Source organism: Chaetura pelagica, unplaced genomic scaffold, assembly GCF_000747805.2.
Source record: "Chaetura pelagica isolate M959 unplaced genomic scaffold, ChaPel_1.0 scaffold472, whole genome shotgun sequence".
NCBI lineage: Eukaryota > Metazoa > Chordata > Aves > Apodiformes > Apodidae > Chaetura > Chaetura pelagica.
In genome coordinates, this window is record NW_009952566.1 from 3094141 (window position 1) to 3114012 (window position 19872).

General features: G+C 41.2%; 1 protein-coding gene across 1 annotated transcript; it reads left to right on the forward strand.

Annotated features, from left to right (window-relative positions):
• Nucleotides 1-539: 539 nt before the first annotated feature.
• PLEK (pleckstrin) lies at nt 540-17143 on the forward strand. Its single transcript, XM_009993457.1, has 9 exons — nt 540-642; nt 4217-4372; nt 8104-8285; nt 9530-9621; nt 10357-10541; nt 12171-12275; nt 14755-14838; nt 15977-16046; nt 16887-17143. Exons 1-9 carry the CDS (start codon nt 595-597, stop codon nt 17024-17026), a joined length of 1062 nt encoding a protein of 353 aa, XP_009991759.1. The 5' UTR covers nt 540-594; the 3' UTR covers nt 17027-17143.
• The last annotated feature ends 2729 nt before the right edge of the window (nt 17144-19872 follow it).

Sequence of the window (19872 nt, forward strand, 5' to 3'; positions counted from 1 at the left end):
CAGCATTAAACTCCAAAACCTGATCAAGTCTGATAAGCAAATTTCTTGTATCAGCAGGGGGCGCATCGTCATTAACCAAACGAGGGCCCTCCAGCTCGCTGCCAGACCCTCATGCTCACCCACTGGGAGTCAGGCTTCAAGGCAGGATGAAGTGTCAGAACTGCTGAGTTGGAAACCTGTCTCTGAGATCTTTTTGGCACACGCCAAGCGGCAACACAGCACACCACCCTTTTGGTTGTTTTTCTAAAATTCATGTATTTGCAGAGCGGGCCTGATTTTTTAGGATTGGGCACTAAAATGTTTAGTTAATTTCCCAGGACTCTGCCATCAAGGCTAGCTGTATGTGGTACAGCTGAGCGTTTTGTCAGGCTGTTGCCTGTTCTGTCAGAGGAGAACTATAAATACACATGTGCTTCTGTGTTTCCCTATCTCTCACTTTGTAAGAGGAAATGGGCTTGTTTTCATGTGATTAGCGAGCAGAGGAACTTGTGAAAGTGACACAGCTGTACTGTAAAAACCCCAGTCCCCAGACTTTGCTGCCAGAAGAACTAAACTGCCAGTGCTGATAGACCTGAGAGCAGGATCGCCTGAGACATGGAGCGAGAACCGATGCGCATAAGGGAGGGCTACTTGGTTAAGAAGGTAAGTGGGAAGTTTTTGACTGAGTGTGGAAGAAAGCTAACTCTGAACAGACTGGGGAGATGTAGGGAAACATATTTTGGTTTCAGTTATTAATAAAAAGGATATTTTTTTCCAAGAAAAGGTAACTGAACAGAATTCCTAGAGCAGTAAAACAATGTGGTATTAGTGATTATAGAGGTACTTGCTAGCATTTTGCACTACCTCAGATGCACCTTTGGATCAAAAGATCTGCATTTTTACTAAGTAACCTAATGCTGTTAGTGAAGCTTAGCAAAACCTGTAAGAGCTTGAAATGGCTATGGCCTACACAACTGATTAGAGTTCAGATTGCCTTGGCCTAGAGACAGCGTGTGGAGCCACGTATGCTTCCCTTCTTTGAGAAGGCAGTTGTTGCCCCACAGCAACTTCTGCTCTGGAGTCTTTTGCAATTGAGCCTATGGCGTAAGGCTTTGACTTCCATTTAAATCTGAAAGGAGGTACCTTCATCAAGTAATCACAAAGCTGCAATGGTGCTGTCAGGAGGAAGGAGGGAGCCAGACTTGTGCTGATCTCTAGTTCCAATGGCTTGATATATAGAGCAAGTGGTTCACAATTCCTCTGTGACAGGAGAATGGCTATAAACTTGGATGCTGGCACAATCCAAACTGTGTGCCTCACTGGGTCTAGTGGCAAAAAGACGTGTACAGAACTGCCAGTATCAGTCCCTCACATTCCTGTGGGTGCTGGGTCCCGAAGAAGTCTCTCTGGGCAGGTACTACTCAAGTTGCTGCTGTGTGCTGTTGCGATATCAACAGGGAAGTGGAAATTGCACCTATTTCCCAGAACAATGCCCTAGGTGGGCCTGTCGTTACAGAAGTGAGCTTATGCTGGTGGTGAGGAGCAGCAGTGCTAGAGGAAGAGCTGGAGGCCAAAAGGAACAGAAAATAGAGATCAGACAGGTGCTAGCTGTTTGAAACGTCAGTGAGGCTGTTGTGAATTCCACAACCAGAGCTTCCAGCAGGGATAAGCATGCTGCTGATTAACCTAACCTGCTAATTAGGTACTCCTATCCTTCATGCCTGCAAATTGAAACCAATGATTTGACCTCCTAAAAGAGTCATCCATGTAGACACAGCTCTCTGCAGAGAGCAAAGGCCATTTGTCACTGATTTGATCAGTGCTTTAGCTGGGACAATGTGATCACCAATCCATGTGGGTTCAGACTTCTTCTGAGCCTAAAAAACAACTGAGTTTCTAGAAAGTTGGTCTAACAAAGGGAAGTTGTGTGTGTTTTTGACATTGTTGTTCCAAAAATAGATTCTTTACCCAGTGTGCAAAGTCCAATCCACATAGGTAGATGAGATATCAAGTTTATTACAATCTTGCACAGGATCAGGTGTTAGCAGGCTCATACCAAGAAACTAGCACATGTTAGTAACAACACAGTGGATATTATTACATTCCAGCTTAAGATGAGGTTACATTGTAGCCTTGGTTGGTCCATGGGCTAAAATCAATAAAGGGTGTTTTGGCTTAGGGGTTTGATTTAAAGATTTACACCAGCACTGGCTTATCTGATTTGGGGCATTCTCCTTTTGTTACCTGTGTGGTTAACCCTGCTTTGTCCTGTCCTGGAGCCAGCCCATCAGTCCAGCAATTTTCACCCTAAGCACAGTTGTTCCAAGTCTCATTTAACAAAGTGGCTAATGATTTTGAAGAGCATTTCAAGGAACCACTTATCTGTATCTGCAGTATTTGGAGCAGATGTCACAATTTAATTTTTAGTCCAAGAAAATAAAATCCACCTTCCTCTTTGCTTTTCTTTTATGAGATGTTTTAGATGAGAACAATGTGACTGTATTTGGGTTGTTGATGGGGTGGATCTGACTGCCAGTCTAACACTGTTCCATGGTGGCTTCCATTGGCAGAGCATGTCAGAGTCTGGCCTTTGGGAAGTACTGGACTTGTCTGTTTATGAGCAGATGAATTGTAACCTGTGGCAAACCCACAAACTAGAGGAAATTGCAACAGTTCTTGTCTTATCACCTTACTTGATTTCTTAGCAGAAAATCAACCAGTGTGTAAATCTGGGCTCTCAAAAATGGTAAATTCCTATGACTTATTTAGAAAAAAAACCCAAAACCAAAAAACAGCAGTTAACCCCTGTGTGGTACCTAAATGAGACTCTTTTTTTGTAAGTTCCCATTTAGCTGCATTTCTAGAGAATGCCCAGGGCAGTGACTTTCCTTTGGACAGCAGCATTCAGTTGTGGGGCACCTTCTGCTTCCACTGAGGGCTGCAGAGGCTGAAAGCAGGTCCTGCTCTTAATAAGATCTCGGCTGACAATTTTTCATCCCTGACCTGTATCTGAACATGAGGTCTGATTCAGAGTGCAAGCTGTTCTTGGAAGGTAGGGCAGAAAAAAAGGACGAGACAGAGAAGGCATTTGGGGAATAAAAAGACTCGGCATGTTTCTGCCCTATCCACTTCTGCAGAAATACAAAATGCACATGTAACTAACTCTGCCCAGCTCTCACGTTTAATGCACCAGAACAAGCCACTTGCACAGCACAACAATGCCTGCCTTGCTCCTATTGGCAGCTTTAGCACTGCTCAGCACCCATGGGCTGAGGATGGGTGCTTTAGATGGAGTTGTAGGAGGGGGAGGATACATTTAGGTCTCTTTTTGTAACAGAAATGGTAAGGGAAACTAATATTTTTTGAAAGATGGCATCTGATTTGGAGCCCACAGATCTTGATTTGCTTTGATAACTCTTTAGAGGAACTGTTGGTATTCGGCATATCTAAATGTTATTTTGGCATTTATCTAGAGTGCAACAGTCTTAGTAATTCTAGTGGTTAATTGTGCTCAAGACAAAGAAATACATTGTTCTCCGAGTCCCTGAGTTTTGCTGTGTGTTTTGCCATATGTAGGATCTGGCCCTGTCTTTATCTCTCTGTTCTTTGCATCTAACAGCTGTGATTCAGGAACAGGAAGTAAAAGCTTTAAAAGATGAAATTAAACACCTCAATTCCTCACCACAGCAGCTGGAAATCTGCAGTCTTAGGCCCTAAAACTGTTTGTTACTCTTACAGCTTGTTATTTTATGTCTAGAAATCCTCTGAGGTGTGTTCTTTCTTATCAGACAGCCAAGCCGCAATGACTGACTATTGTAGCATAAAGTCCTACATACAGCACAGGATGCCCAAATTAACGAAGCCATCCTAATCTTCCAGTTCACATCCAGAAATGTTGAGAATTATTCATAATATTGCTATTATGTAATCTTGAAGACAGTGTTTGGGACTAACTGCTACTGAAAAGAAACACCTGCTGGGGCACACACAGCACTTTTGGAAAAATTCATGCTTAGGGTGACTACAAGAGGAAATTAATGGTGATCAGAAGAATAACAACTACATTTTTTTTTAACTGCCTGGTAAAATGGGTGTGGTTGTGGTATGTTCCCCTTCAGGCACTAACTATAGTTATTTTAGCATCAGGCAGACCCTCCCTAGAAGGTTGTATCTTCAGTGGGAATCATGTGAAGAGTGATTTCTTGAACATAATGCACACGGTAATTTATTGATGCAGGGCAGCATGTTTAATACCTGGAAGCCCATGTGGGTCGTGCTTTTAGAAGATGGAATTGAATACTACAAGCGGAAGGCTGACAACACCCCTAAAGGGATGGTCCCACTAAAAGGAAGTTCTGTCAATAGCCCATGCCAAGATTTTGGCAAAAGAATGGTAAGTACATTTTTAATAACAATGATTGACATTATGCTTATACTCCTGGAGGCACTGAAGGTGCAAAAGGCTGGTGTTTACAAATTCCTTGTAGTCGTCCTACTGGCAGCTCTTGTCTTAGAAGGTCACAAACATCACTTGTGTTGTATTTGAAAGGTGTGAATGCTTGGAAAAAAATTGCAATACTTCAGGAGGAGCAATTCAGAAAGTGTTTTTGTTTTTTAAAATCTCTGAGTCTGTCAGAGAGCAGAGCTAAAATATATTGTTGTGAGGACACTTAGCTGAATGGCACAAATCCTGTATTAAATATAAATCTAGATGCCACAGAATAAAGGTACGGGAAACTATTTCATGAGCAGTGGAAGCATGTATTTATTGTCAAAGAGCAACAACTGGCTGCTCAGACAGGAAGGAGATAAATGCTGTGACACCAACGCCCAAGTAAAGCTGTAATTCCAAACCTTTTTATTACAATTTGGTAACCACCTGACCCCATGCTTCACATTAATGCAATCGGTATGAATTGCACACTGCATCATTACTTTTAGGGCTTTTGCAAATGACTATGAGTCATATCTACACTCAGAGAGACAAAAAATTGAAACTGACTTAGAGAAAGTAGTTCAAATGTTGCCTACACATTTGGGATCTCTAAGGTCGAGGGTAAGAAAGTACCTCAGTGCACAGGCTGAGTTACCAATTGACAGTGAAACACACAGATCTCTATATTCACAAATCCAGAGTCTTATTTGACAGAAATTAAGATACAGGAAGATAAATGCACAAGCATACATATTTTGTTACAGGGTTCCTGAGAAATAGTTCTTGATAAAGCAGGATTTCTAGTATGAGCAAAGAATCTTATCTTTAGTCAGTCATTTGTTATTTTAGAGGCTCAGTTTCATTATAATGGGCATTATATACCCAGGAATTCTTCTGACCATCGGGTCCCCTAGAATCTGGAAGATTATCCAATTACAGTGTAAAGAACTGTATAGTGAGGATGACTGATGAAAGAAAGGAGTCTCTGAGAGCATTAGAAAAACAGGAAGTGTGAGAGAGAGCAAGCTGCACATTCTCATAGCAGTAAAATGAGGAGAATGTACCTTTCCTTAGGTTTTGTGTTAAGTCCAGTCAGAATCCCTAGTGTCAGGGCTTTCCTTTTTCCTTCCTTTCTTTTATTTCTTCTTTATTTGTTTTATTTTTTCTCTTTTTCTTCTTTATGCAGATCCCATATTTATATGAAAAATAAAAAGTTGATCCATGTGGAGTCTTTCTGGACTTACATCTGTTAAGAAAATAGCGTTCTTAACTCAAAAGCTCAGTTTGAGGCATTGCAACAGAAGGATGGAGCAGAGAATAAAGATTGCTCTTAATTCTGTGCTGAATCAAAGAACTTGTAGATGGCTAAAATAGTTTTAGAGGGCCAGTAACTTGGAAATCTTACCCAGAACAAGATCATCAAGAGCTACCTGCTCTTCCCAGCTCTCTCTAGGTACCTCTTTGGACAAATGGGAGTTGTCTTAAGAAGAAGACTATGTTATCATGCCAGGAAAAGAGAATTGCATGATTCTGCATTCACCATCCCATGTCCATCATAGGTGGTTTTGATCCCTGAGCTGGCAAGGGCGATTGGGGAAAACAGAGAAAAAAGGAAGTATCTCAGCCATGGGGGCTGAGGCACCCAAAACACCTGAAGTCAGTTTGCTGAAGTCAGTTAAAGTGATCCAAATGATCTCAGCAGGTGTTGGAGCAAATCCTCCTTCTTGAGTTGGTGAGATTGTTCTGCAAGTCCATAGACCAATAGCCCTGGAGACATATTTTCTCTTAAAATTTGCACTGTTCAAACAGTCGAAACTTCAATGTGCTCGTTCATATGAGCAACGCCATCACTGGGATTGTTCTTACAAGTAGGTACTTCCCAATATGATTAAATCTAAATTTATACATGTATACCTTGAAAATGTAATATAATGATTTTTGTGTCTTAAATTTTACAAGTTTTCTATACCTCTGAATACAAAGCTTTGTTTTCCCCGTGACTTTCCTGTGGGTAGAGTTATCATGTATGGTTGCTAATACTCAGATTAACTTGTCCTAACACTAAGTCGGTGTTTAGTTCAATCTAATAGTCTAATTTTCTCAAAAGCAAAAAAAGATACACACCATCAAAGGGAGATTTGGTCACTTCCAGGATTGGAGACTCAACCTCTCCACCATTTTCATAGGAAGCCTGGATTTCTAGCTTAGTGGCCTAGCTTTCTAAAAGCTAAAGTTAAGAGAAAGAGCTTTCCCAGTCTGTAATGGAAATGAAAACTCTTCTTCAGCATTTCACTGTATGTTGCTTTTTAGCTCTTTGCTTTGAGAATGATGATTTTTCCTTTGATAAAAACTCACTTTGCTGCTTTGATATTTCATTCTATTAATCTGGTGTGTTAGCATGTCCCTTGGACATTGGGATTTGGAGAGATCTGATGGCTTTTCATGTGCACAGTACACTGATTTTTCAGGCTGTAGCTCTTTACTGCTTAATAGTAAAGGTGGGTGTTGTTAGAAATATGTACAGATAATAAATTATTACTTTTCTGTCTGAAATGGATTTTTGAGGACCCATGATTTGTAGTTTTGAATCTGTCTTCTGTGAAAGTCAATGGGACTTCTGCATAATTTCATGGCATCAGAATTTTTCCCATTTGCAATCTGGAAGATGCATATTATGGATGTTCAGAAATGTGCCATTTATAAATGCAGGCTTCAGTAGACTAATTCAAGTGTTTTGATTTTTTGCTGTAAATTCACTGCTCTCTGCTCTTTGACAATAGTCTTTACTTGCCCTCATAAACCATGCTGCTTGCTTGCTGATTAGCCTGTCAGTTTTAGATGCCTGCTGAGTCAAAACCTGTTGTATTTAGTTTAATGCAACTGTGGAATAAATTACAGTTCCACCTATGGGGAACTATGTTTTAAAGGAAGTGGAAACCCTCTTGACTATTTAGATCCAGATTTTCCACCCGAAGGATCACTGGATGAAAACGAGATCAAACATGGTGAGCTTTGTGAGGTTTTTTTTTTCAGGTTGGTGTTATTTTTGTTTTCTGCTTAGAATTACCTTTAAAAGATCTTTTCTCATTTTTGGGAAATACAGTCTTTCCACTGTTGCTGGTGTGTTTAGATAGTCAGTGATCATAAGGTGTAGCCAAGGGTCGGATGTATCATCTCCTTACCCATATCCAGCCCTTAAGGATTTGCAAGGCTGCAAATGTGTTCAGCTGCTCTCCAGTGTGACTGACGTTTTCTCCACTTGTGAATCACTAGCTGAGCAATATGATGTGTGGGGTTTTTTTCCCTCCTTCAGGCTGACCACATCTCTATAAATACTGTGAATTTCCACCCACTGTAAGCCTGTAGGGGCTGGGCATTTCAATCTTTCAGCTATATTGAACCTCCCAGCAAAAATTAAAACCAGCAGCTGTATCAGTGCCACTCACCTTGGCTGTACTGTCAATGTCAGGATTGCTTACAGGGAAGTAAAAAAAGGAGCCAGTTACCTGCACTGCCTGTTCATGCTTTATTTCAGAGTTTTGGGTTGTTTTAGATTAACTGTAGCTCTAAGGCACTTCTCATAGTTTCTTAGGCACAGGTAGGCTGTATGTCATGGTGGTACTAGGTTAGGCATGCCCAACTGGCTACAGCAAAGTGATATTTAAAAAAAAGTTTATTTATCATTCCAGTTTGTCTTCAAGCTCACTGTAGCCAAGCAGCAGGACCACTTTTTTCAAGCTGCCTACTTGGAGGAGAGAGATGCCTGGGTACGGGATATCAAAAAAGCAATTAATTGCATAGATGGAGGCCAAAGGTTTGCCAGAAAATCCACAAGAAAATCTATCAGACTGCCTGAAACAATCAACCTGAGGTTTGTTCTCATAATTCTGCTCCCTTGTTTACTTCTGTCCACAGGCAGTGTGCCAGATATGTAACCTCAGTCTGGAAGAGCAATGACCACGTCTGTCCGTGCTGCCTCTCTGGTTACATTCAAAGAGTCCTTTCTGCATGACTAATGGCTTCAGATCATACAATGTGGCAGAAATGAGCTGGACATCAGAACTGAGAATAAAATTTTTAATACATCATCTTTTACTAAAACCTGCTCATTTATCAAAGCATTTTGCTGATAGGGCGATTTCTGGGCACACTACAGTGCAAAAAGAGACCCTAGCCAAAATGTGATTCTTCCAAGAGAGGCATTTTTATACTCTATAGAATTTATTACAAAAATATTGTAAACCTTTTGTTTGCTGTCCAGAGAAATGGTGATGTTAGCCTAGTTTTTGGATGGTAAAGGGAGAATGATGCCTGCCAGAGAACTTGGAACTGGCAGAGGAAGAAGAGATAAAGGGCACACACAGGAAGCCATCTGTTTGTCAGTATTTAAAAACATTAAGCACAACTTATTTTTTGCCTCTGAGCAGTAAATACCAACATACAAAGCAGCCTACAGTACTCCTTACAAGACAATAAGACTGCACAGGGCCAAGATCCAACTAAGTCTGACTTCACGGGCTTCAGTAGAGGATCACCCTGACTAACAGGCCAAACGACTTAGCCTGTGACATTTAATATCCATCCATCTTGTCATTCCAGGACTCCAAGGAATTATGGTTGTGTGCAAGTGAAAAGCAAGTGGTAGGAAGGAAGTCACATCAGGGTTCACTGAGGTTACTTAAGGCCTCTGAGAGCATGCAGATGTCACAGTAACAGGATTTCTGCTCAGCCAAGGACCTTTGGGGCAACAAAGCACAAATCATAGAGCTCCCCTATTAGCACCAAGGCTGTGGGGTCCTGTGACAGTGCTTCAGCAGAGGTTGTTCCTCTGCTCACACTACAGTCACCACAAGTCATTCCAATCTCAATGAGGGCATGGTGAGCCATTTGTGTTCTCCCACCCCTCTGTTCCTGCAGCTGTGACAGTAATGTAGTGATGCCTCCAGGCTTTGCAATGTACATTCTTCAGGAGATTAAACTAATCCATGCTATAGCTCTGCAGAGAGCAATAAACCAGCAAAACATGAAGACCCCGTGAATGACAACTATATTATTGTAAAAGCTGGCTAAAGCATTTTATTTGCTAACAGTTGCTGTGGTTCTTTTAATGCACAGCGCTTTATACCTCTCAATGAAAGATCCTGAAAAGGGAATAAAGGAGCTGAAGCTGGAGAAAGATAAAAAAGTGTTCAATTACTGCTTTACGGGTAAGGAACTCTTGTCTGTCTTTTCCATACAATAAAGGGAGCACAGGGCCAAGAGGCTAAAGATAGATAAAACAGCTTGAAGCTCTGTAGAGCTCAGAGGAGTTTGAGAAGAACAGTTGGGAGATGTTTTCTTGACCAACACAGGAGGTGCTCATAGGTTGACAGGTGTTCAGTTATGGTCATGCTAAGTGAGAGAGTAAGAAGAAATTAAACCAGTGCCAGAAAGACTGAAGTAGATCTGTCTAGAAAGTTGGATTGAACACTTAACTACAGAAAACTTCTTCCTTACTGAAGTTTTCATTAACAAACTGTGTTGCATGGTAATTCCTGTCCTACTCGAAGTCAGTTCTGTGGGTGTTATAGTCAAAAGCCACTAAGTTTTGACAGCACTGTGTCATTAAAATAGCAGCCTGGAAGGCTGCCTTCTCCAGGCTTGGCTGTCCTTTGTACATCCCCAGTCCCTGTCCTTGGGGCTTCCCAGCTCAGCCCTGCATCCCCTCCCAGCTCTTGTCTCCCTAAGGTACAACGTTGAAGAGTTGTGCTTGCTCCTGCTATCAGTTTGATCAGCTGTACCTCACTGGATGACCCAAGCACCTTTCCAGATTAGCTCTCTCTGCATTGTCATTAAGAACATCTTACAGGAGGTGGACGAATAGATAGAATAGGCTTGTTTCCTGTGTATTTTTAGGCTTTTCTGTATTGGTCTTATTTTGTGGCTAATATTGTTTATTCCAGGCACTTCTGTGATTGACTGGCTGGTGTCTAGCAACTCCATCCGAAATCGCAAGGAAGGTCTCATGCTTGCCTCCTCCCTCTTGAGTGAAGGCTACCTACAGCCTGCAGGGGATACGTCCAAGGCTGCTGCCGAGGGACTGTCAGACACCCCCTTCTTAGATCTCAGTGATGCCCTCTATTACTTCGTGAGTGTTTATTCTGTTGGGTTTTTTTGTTGTCGTCCCAGACTCACTGTGCTTTGCTTTTCTCAGGCTTCTTATGGTGTATCCTCAGTCCTGAAGTAAGATTGTACAGAAATGGAGAGATCCATGTTAATTGTCTTTCTCTACATGATACACAGAATTAACTGGCTTGCTTTAATATTTGTAAGCAGGGTATCTTTTTCCTGGCAGCTAAGTGTGAACTGAGTGCTGAAATCAAGCTGGGTTCTTTTTAACTTAGACTTGATTCCTGGTAATTTCACCAGTGACCAGAATTTAGCCATCAGTTCCTCCTGATGATTCAGTGGAAGGAGTGTAATTCATTTATCATGAGGCATCTCAGAGTGGCACAAGCCTCAAACCCATTTCTGTGCAGAGCCATCAAATCTGACTCAGCATGTGCACACACACAGAGCTTGCCTGTGAGCAGAAAGGCAGAAGGTTTTAATATTCCCCCAATAACACTGGTCTGGTAGTTTACCCAACCTTTTCAATTTATTGCTTCATATTCTGGAGACTGATTTGAAGAACTTGCAATATCACATTTACAGTCAAATACTGTTTAAAGATGTTTGGCTTATGAACTGACGCTAACAAAAAAGGTACTGTCAAGTTAAATGCTTAAATATTACTATTCTATTGATATTAACCACATAGAATCACTTGACTTCAGCAACATTACTTCATTTATTTTCCTACAATATGTTCCTGGTAGGGAGACTTTACCTGTGCAGCACTGGAAGCAGAGACACTGCTGGTGAAGGCAGCCTTGTGGCCATCACAGTTTCTGGCTGCCTAGGACATTTCTAGGAGCACGTGTGTGCTCTGCTCGCTTTCAGCTTGTTTCTAGTTTGATTCAATACCAATGTGGTGTGAGGAGGCCACAGCAGGTCAATGTCTGACTTGCTGTCATCCAAGGCATTTAGTCTAAGCCATATGAAAGGTTACCAACATTCGCATCATTTCAAAATTCAAGGTTTCAGTAAGTAGCATCACAATTTATCTGGTGTGGAATGGATGTGATGCATGGATCCCAAGACATCATATGCTCAGTGCACACATCACGACATCACAGCTGTAGAGAAATGCAAATTTGAAAAACTAGGGGTAGTTTTTGTCATTTTAGAAAACATCCCAGGTTGAGCTTTTCTTCTTCCCAAATTCTGGATGGTTGTGATCAATGGAGGAAGAGGATGGGTCTGTTGGGTGCAGGGATGGCTTGCCTGGAGCAGATTGTCTGTGCTGGCAGGGCTTCATGTTAACTGCTGTCTGTGCATTAAAAAAGTGGTGACATCGTGGGATTGAGACAGCCTGTCTGTCATTGGAGAAAATGTGATACCAGGAATCACAGAGTATGGAGGCACTGACACATACACAGATGCTGCTGCTCTCTTCAGTTGCTTCGAGACCCACTGGTGTATTTCTGCTTCACACTGAAGCTCTTCCATAGTGACCTGGAGAGATTCTTCACTGGGAAATTTCTCCAGTATAACGATTGATTTTTTAGGTGGCAAGAAACAGGGTGGAGGGAAGCCCAAAGAGAAGCCAGATTTGTATATGTACATAAACATGCAGCAGCTGTGTAACTTCTGAATTTCTCTTGTGGTCATGCAGCCAGACAGTGGGTTTTTCTGCGAGGGAAATTCTAGTGATGATGATGTGGTCCTGAAAGAAGAATTCAGAGGCATAGTAGTGAAGCAAGGATGTTTGCTGAAACAGGTCAGTATTTCATGTCTTCCATCCTGTCACTGGGATATTTTTGCATGTTTGCAAGGTTATTCTTTTGCATCAAAAAGCTTTAGAGAAGAGAGAAACTAGTCTATGCCATCTCCACACTTGACAGATTTAATCTCTGTCCCTCTTGCCTTTGCAGAAAGAATACTTGCTGTAGCATAGCAGGAGGGCTGTTGCCCAACAGTGCAAGGTTTATTGCTCTTACTATGAAATAAGACAATTTATAGTTTTAATTAAGTAAGAGTGCTAAAACAAGAGATGTGAGAAGTCATAGATACAATGCGGAACTAGACTCAGGTAAAAAGGCTCCCAATTCATTGTCCCTCTGGACACACAATTGGATTCTGTTGCTAGTTTTCACAGGCTTTTTCAGCATAACTGAGCAAAGAAGTCCTTTCAGTCACTATTGTTTGATACTGTCCCTTCTGTAACTTAAAGGTAACTGTTTAACTTCCTTTCCAGCAAAACTTTAAGGAATATGTCGACATCATGGTAAGATCCTTTCTTTTTGAGGCCATTGCAAGCAGGTATTAGTGAACTGAAGGCAAAACCAAGACTCTTCAATGAATAGAATAGGTTAGTTGGAAGGGACCTACAACGATCATCTAGTCCAACTGCCTGACCACTTCAGGGCTGACAAAAGGTTAAAGCATGTTGTTAAGGGCATTGTCCAAGTACCTCGTAAAAACTGACAGACGTGGGGCATCAACCCCTCTCTGGGAATCCTGCTTTGGTGTTTGATCACCTCTCTATAAAGAAATGTTTTCTAATATCAAGTCTGAACCTCCACAGTTGAAATATTCCTTGGGAGCCTGTGAACATTTTGCTGGTGCTCACTTGTATTTCTCTTGCTCAATGAGATTACTCAAAAGCAATGGAAGAAATTAAATTCACATCTTTCTGCTAACTTTTAACCTGTCACATTCATGTCTGCCTAGTTAGTAAGAGCTTCCTTGCAAACAACATAGCTAATTGAGAAACTAGTATTTTGAAATGCTTAAAGGAAGGGATTCATTATGGTCTTCCATCAGTGTTAGTCTGGATTTGGTCACCCTCAGTGAGCTGTGGATCATTGCTTGGAAGTGTCACTGCTTCTGCTGAGAGGGCTTTCAGCAGATCTAGATTTTGCCCACCCATCATTTCAGTGGGTGGGGAAAACAGGTGTCTTCAGTGGGTGTCTTGAAAACAGGTGTCTGTGTCCATATGGGAAGGTGGTGGTGTTTCTTCTTGAGCTTCTCAGCTGTGAACTGCTTAAACATGCAGAGTGCTTAAGCCAGATAAGTCTTTTTGTTGTTGTCTTTGTGGGGAGAGAAGGACCTTCAGCTCATTCTTGCCAATAGTTAAGGTACCTTCCTGCAGGACATTTTGCAGTCCAACTGCCTGACCACTTCAGGGCTGACAAAAGGTTAAAGCATGTTGTTAAGGGCATTGTCCAAGTACCTCGTAAAAACTGACAGACGTGGGGCATCAACCCCTCTCTGGGAATCCTGCTTTGGTGTTTGATCACCTCTCTATAAAGAAATGTTTTCTAATATCAAGTCTGAACCTCCACAGTTGAAATATTCCTTGGGAGCCTGTGAACATTTTGCTGGTGCTCACTTGTATTTCTCTTGCTCAATGAGATTACTCAAAAGCAATGGAAGAAATTAAATTCACATCTTTCTGCTAACTTTTAACCTGTCACATTCATGTCTGCCTAGTTAGTAAGAGCTTCCTTGCAAACAACATAGCTAATTGAGAAACTAGTATTTTGAAATGCTTAAAGGAAGGGATTCATTATGGTCTTCCATCAGTGTTAGTCTGGATTTGGTCACCCTCAGTGAGCTGTGGATCATTGCTTGGAAGTGTCACTGCTTCTGCTGAGAGGGCTTTCAGCAGATCTAGATTTTGCCCACCCATCATTTCAGTGGGTGGGGAAAACAGGTGTCTTCAGTGGGTGTCTTGAAAACAGGTGTCTGTGTCCATATGGGAAGGTGGTGGTGTTTCTTCTTGAGCTTCTCAGCTGTGAACTGCTTAAACATGCAGAGTGCTTAAGCCAGATAAGTCTTTTTGTTGTTGTCTTTGTGGGGAGAGAAGGACCTTCAGCTCATTCTTGCCAATAGTTAAGGTACCTTCCTGCAGGACATTTTGCAGCCATGTTTTCAGGCAAGCATTTAAACCCAGTTCTCACAGACCTTGTGTGAATGTCATAACTACTCAACTATGAGACTTGTTACGGGGAATGTCTCATGTTGAAGCTGCTCTGCTTCGTACAAAAAATAAAAAGAGAAACCAGTGTGATAGCCTAGTTGTTGTGCAAAACAGCAGGATGCAGAAGAGCCAGGTTCAAGTCCTATTCCAGTGAATATTTCCTGTCCAAAATAATCAGCTTTTTTCCTTTTGTGTTTGCCAGTTCTCTCAAGATGACTGTAAAGCACTTGCAGGCAAAGCAGTTAATGACTCTCCTGGTTTTGAATTTTCCTAGGGACATCGGAGGAAGAACTGGAAAGTGAGAAAGTTTGTTTTAAGGGATGATCCTGCTTATCTTCACTACTACGATCCTGCTGGAGTAAGAGACATTTGATTTATTTCCCTCTTTGTTTTAATGTCAACACCCTGTGGAAAGATCTGAATAGATTATCTGCATGGGAATGAGTGATAGGGAATACCAGACAGGACAGCAGGGCTGTTTGTGCCATCCTCTGGAAAAGCGGAGTGAAGGATGGTTTCTCAGTCTGCCAAGTTAGGCTGCAAGAGACACCCAGACCTAGGAGCAGGTAATGCTTAACTGTGCTCTCAGCTCTTATCTGTGATTAATTAGAATTAATGTTTACTCTCACTTGATTAAAAGGAAATAAGTGCAAATGGACACAATACAGTCACTTTGCAGTTTATAATTGACTGATTTTCTATGTCAGGCTGAGACATGGCATTCCATTTCTTGTGTGACTCTTAACAGGCCAAACCCTGCCCTAATAAAGGAAGGAGCACTGCCATGGGCAAAACCTGCCCTCAGAAGCTGGCATTCAAGTAGACTCAGCCCACAGGTTTTATTTCAACCTGCATTGTTGCAGCAGCAGTGCTGCTGGGGGTTACAGCTGCTGTGCCTTTCTCCCTAGGCACAGGCAGCCTAGACACACTGGAGTATCAACACTGAGGAGTTTCTGACCTCCCACTTTCCAGCTTGCCTTTCTCCCTCCTGGCATCCCCTCCCAAAGAGATGAGCTGTGTCATCTTATTGGGACTGCTTCTTTGAAATTTACACCAACAAAAAGGCATCTTCACCCGTTCTTTAACTACCACAGTCCTGAAGTGTATGCAAGGCCAAATTGTAAATAAGGGTATAGCTGCTGTCATGTTTTATAAGAATGCTTCTTACAAATTATCTATTCTTCTTCTAGCTAATAGTTTTTTTCTATTCACTGTGGCATCAAAATAACAGCTACATTTGGCACAAGGCTTATGTTCTTCTCGTACCTTTATTGAGGACATGCTAAATACTCTGCAGATCCTGAATTCCAAATCCCCAAGAGATTTTGCTATTTATTTTCAGGTGTTCCCCCTACCACACCCCTACTCTCTGTGTTCCCAGATGACATGCTAAGTTAGGAAATATTTTTGTTTCCATTTTGGAGTTGTAGCCAGATATCAACATGTGAACAATTTCAGAAGTGTTGCATTTCATTTTCATTTCCTGTCCTTACCAGGGAGAAGACCCGCTAGGAGCAATTCACTTGAGAGGCTGTGTTGTGACAGCAGTGGAAGATATGCCAGATTGTAAGAAATATATTGAATGAGCTATGTAATAAGTTTTTGGTATATTCTTTCAATCTGCCTGGAATCACAAGTGCTTTTTATGCAAAAGTAATCTATGTGCAATGATTCAGTAATTCTTCTAATAACGAGTCTCTCTATTGCTGTCTTAATTACTGGAGAAGGGTACTGTGGTGAAGGTAGCAACGGGGAATCTTGTCTTTTGGCAGTTGATTACAGAAGACTTGTCAAAAGCATGACACCATCCCTATGTTAGAATAACTGGCCTTAGACAAAGTAAGATGAGTTTGCTCTTTTTAGTTGATGAGTTTGGGATGGAAGCTTTATGTTATGGCAACAAATTAATACTGTTCACATTCTGTTCACTCCCAAAACTAGAAGTTGTGGCAACAGCAATGGTTAAGCATTGCTGCAAGGAACAAGAAACACTCATTCCATGCATTCCCTTTGCCTTGGGAGAGGCAGGCTATCATACCCAGCAAGAAAGTCTGTTGGCATCTTAGCACCTGTGTAGACTGTAGCTGGCAGACTTGAATAGAACTGGAGATTCTGGATGTGACATTAACTTAAACATTCTGGTTTTGTAAATGGCAAGGCATGAGAGGGTTTGGGGAACATGACCTGTCTGCAGGCTTGCAGATCCTTCCATGTTTCGAGGTAATTCACCAGAGACTCCTGAGAGTGAAATCTGCAGAATTCATGGGTTGTTTCTTCAAAAGAGAGACCTATCTCATGGACCCAATCTTGCGAAGGCCTGATCAGGCACAGCTGTAGAAAGGAAGGAACATTGTAAATACAAGACTTGATTCTCTCATAGCTGACTTCTCTATTTCTTCTCTGTAGCCAAGAAGTATGATGTGGACAACATCCTGTTTGAAATCATCACAGCAAATGAAATCCACTATTACTTGCAAGCAGCCTCACCCACAGAGCGTACAGAGTGGATCAAAGCAATTCAGACAGTTGCTAGGACTGGAAAATGAAGATGATCTGCCAGCAAGAAGACAGACAACTGAAATTAATTACTCAAAACAAAACAGGAATTTTAGCTTTTCACTGAGAAGAAGAAATATTGTCTAGAAAGGCATCCTAAGGCTTGTGGGTTGAGGGTGAGGGCAGGTAGTAAATTTCAATTTTATAGTTGGCACTAACAAACTAACATTTCTCCACTTGTGTTATGGTAAGATTTTACTAAACTATAGCATAGAACATGCCATATTACTGTGTGCTGTTTATAGTAATGAGTCTTCCTTGGGAAGGTTGTACCTTATACATTTCTCTGCTGCCACAGCTGACAGTAACAATTTCACCATTAACAGGGGACAATCATGTCACTGACTGTAAATGAAGAACTCAACTGGTCACTTACCATTTAGTCTGTGTTGTGTCTCTTAAGTCTTCCCAAGACAAACTTCACACTTCCTCCTTTAGCAGATCTTTTTCCTGCTTGTTCATTTAGACGAGTAATGCCATAGATTAAGGAAAGAAATGAACTCACTTGGAAACCTGATCCACTCCGTTATGATCCTTCAGTTTTAAGGAAGGGAGGAGTGCAGATAACTGGAAACACCAGGCAGAAAGCCATTGTAACTCAATGAAAACATTATAAGGAAAAGTCTCTTCCCATAGGATTTTCAACATGAAGCAAACTGATTTCAACTTCTTTGTCTCCTGATTTTGACCTTCGCTAAATTTCTTCACAGGAATCTGCTCTAGGACCATTTGGTCTCCAAATAAGTTGCTAGGGTGTCATGAACTGTTGTTTTCACCTGTATTTGAATAAAGAATCTTACAGGAGATTTATTTGGGTTATTTACATGGACTACTAATTGAAGTGGTTTTTGTTTAGGTTTGTTTTTTTTAACCTCCAGCAACATACTCAGTGCTTGGTTCTGTGCCTTAGTAATATAAAAGAGACCTTATGTTTGCTGTAACTGAAATAAACATTATAATTTGATAATCAATTTACCTGACCAATCCATATATTTTTATCTCACTGTACATATCAAACTTCAAAGTCTTAAGCTCAAAGGAGGAGTTAAAAGTTAACATCAGGTTCTGCATTTAGACTGATGTTTTTGAGTGCAAGTAGACTTAAACAGTTCTAAAATCCTGTTTGTGAGTCTAGTAAGGTGTCTTATCCTTAAGAATTCTCATTCCGATCTCTTCAGTCCAAAAATAAATCTGGAGCTAAAGCTTCTCTTCAAATCTGCTTAATTATACCTGAATCTGAGCTAATGACCCTGAAGGTCTTTTGCCTAAGTATTGCTTATCAGCAAGAAACTACAGCCTTGCAGGGGCAGCAGGCTGGCAAACACCACATTGTCACGTCCATTTAGGACATCCAGAGGAAATCAGCTTCTGGCAGACATTTCCTGTATCACAGACAAGATGACAGGATTGCTGAAGGCTGGTCTGTCATTCTGAAGAAGGAAGACTCATGACAAGAAGATAGACTGCTTGCTCAGCTTGCTTTCTTGATAATTGCATTGTGGTTGCTGTTTATTTTTGCTTTCAGAGCTCCCTAACCCGAAAATATCCTATGGCACAGAAAAATAGAAAAAACCCCACAACTTCACACAACCAAACAAAAACTTAGCAAAGGAGAGGTGCAACTGCCAATTCTAATAAAACTAAAAGTTTTAATAAAGCTGCAAAGTTTTACAAGCCTTTGACCTTGTAATTTTTCCCTATGCTCAGCCAAGTGTACAGCTGCCAACCTATGAATGGTGTTTTCTCTGGTAGATGATGCTAGTTAGTGTATTTGTGTAAGAACTCTGATGTTTGCACTAGATTTTATAAAAAAGTTCCCTAACCTCATAAGTAGTTCTTTTGAAGATAGGTCACAAGAGTTTGTAGGTGTCTCTGCTTCTTGGAGGAAATGGGAAGATTTTAAGTATGTCTTATGCCACCCTACCTACATTTCCTGCAATAAATGTTTCATTTGCCTGAAGCTGAGAGTGACTGTTCTTCCTTTTAATCAGGTTCTCACATATTTCTTGACATCAATTGTTATCTCTGTGTTCCAGGGTGAACATGGTCTGTTTTCAGCCAATACAATACAAGGGATGATTTTGGGACCAAGGTTATTGTGGGTTTAGTTTGCAAAGACATTTTGTTTCCCAACTCATTGCAGTGCTTTTGAAAATCAAAGGAGGTACCTGAATGCCACCAGCAATCTGACTTTAGGAATCGTGCACGAGATTATGACAATTGCTGCAACCTTTGAACTAAGTCAGGAAAGTCACTAAGGAGAAAGCTACTGGAATTGAGCCAAAGTGGCAAGGATCACTGTAGTAGATGTCTGTGTATGAGGAAGAAGAAGTGGTTAGCTTTACACTACTCCAATTTCTAGAATAGATCTTCTCCAAAGGAATTCAGTGTCATAGATTATGAGGCCACCCTAATTAGTCAGAAGGCATGGAAGGGAAGAGGGATGTATCCTGAGTACTAGCACAAAAGAAGAGAGATCAGGCTTAGTAGAAGGAACCATGAACTGAAAGAGGAAAAATAGAAGAGCAGACCTTCATGTGCTATGCTTCCTCTATCCCTTTTCACCCTCCATTTAAATCACACTTCTACACACTCAGCAGTTACTACTACAGGACAGCAAAATAAAACATTGTGGTTAAGGACTAGGTTTATAATCTTCATTTTCTTTAAGACTTGTATAATATAATCTACTAGAAAGATCCTCTTGGGTTTGTGTTTGACTCACCACATCTTACACTGAGCATTTTTCCCTCCCCTGGAATGCTGATTATGTGATTACTACAGTCAGGTTTTCAAGAAGGTTTATTGACCATGCATACAGAACTACACCTATGTT

What these genes read in the sequence shown, in the direction of transcription:
- PLEK (XM_009993457.1), top strand. Translation starts at nt 595, where the DNA reads ATGGAGCGAGAACCGATGCGCATAAGGGAGGGCTACTTGGTTAAGAAG. An exon ending in AAGGATGTTTGCTGAAACAG is followed by an intron (nt 12,276 to 14,754) that starts GTCAGTATTTCA and finishes GAATTTTCCTAG; the next exon opens with GGACATCGGAGGAAGAACTG. An exon ending in AGTGGAAGATATGCCAGATT is followed by an intron (nt 16,047 to 16,886) that starts GTAAGAAATATA and finishes TCTTCTCTGTAG; the next exon opens with CCAAGAAGTATGATGTGGAC.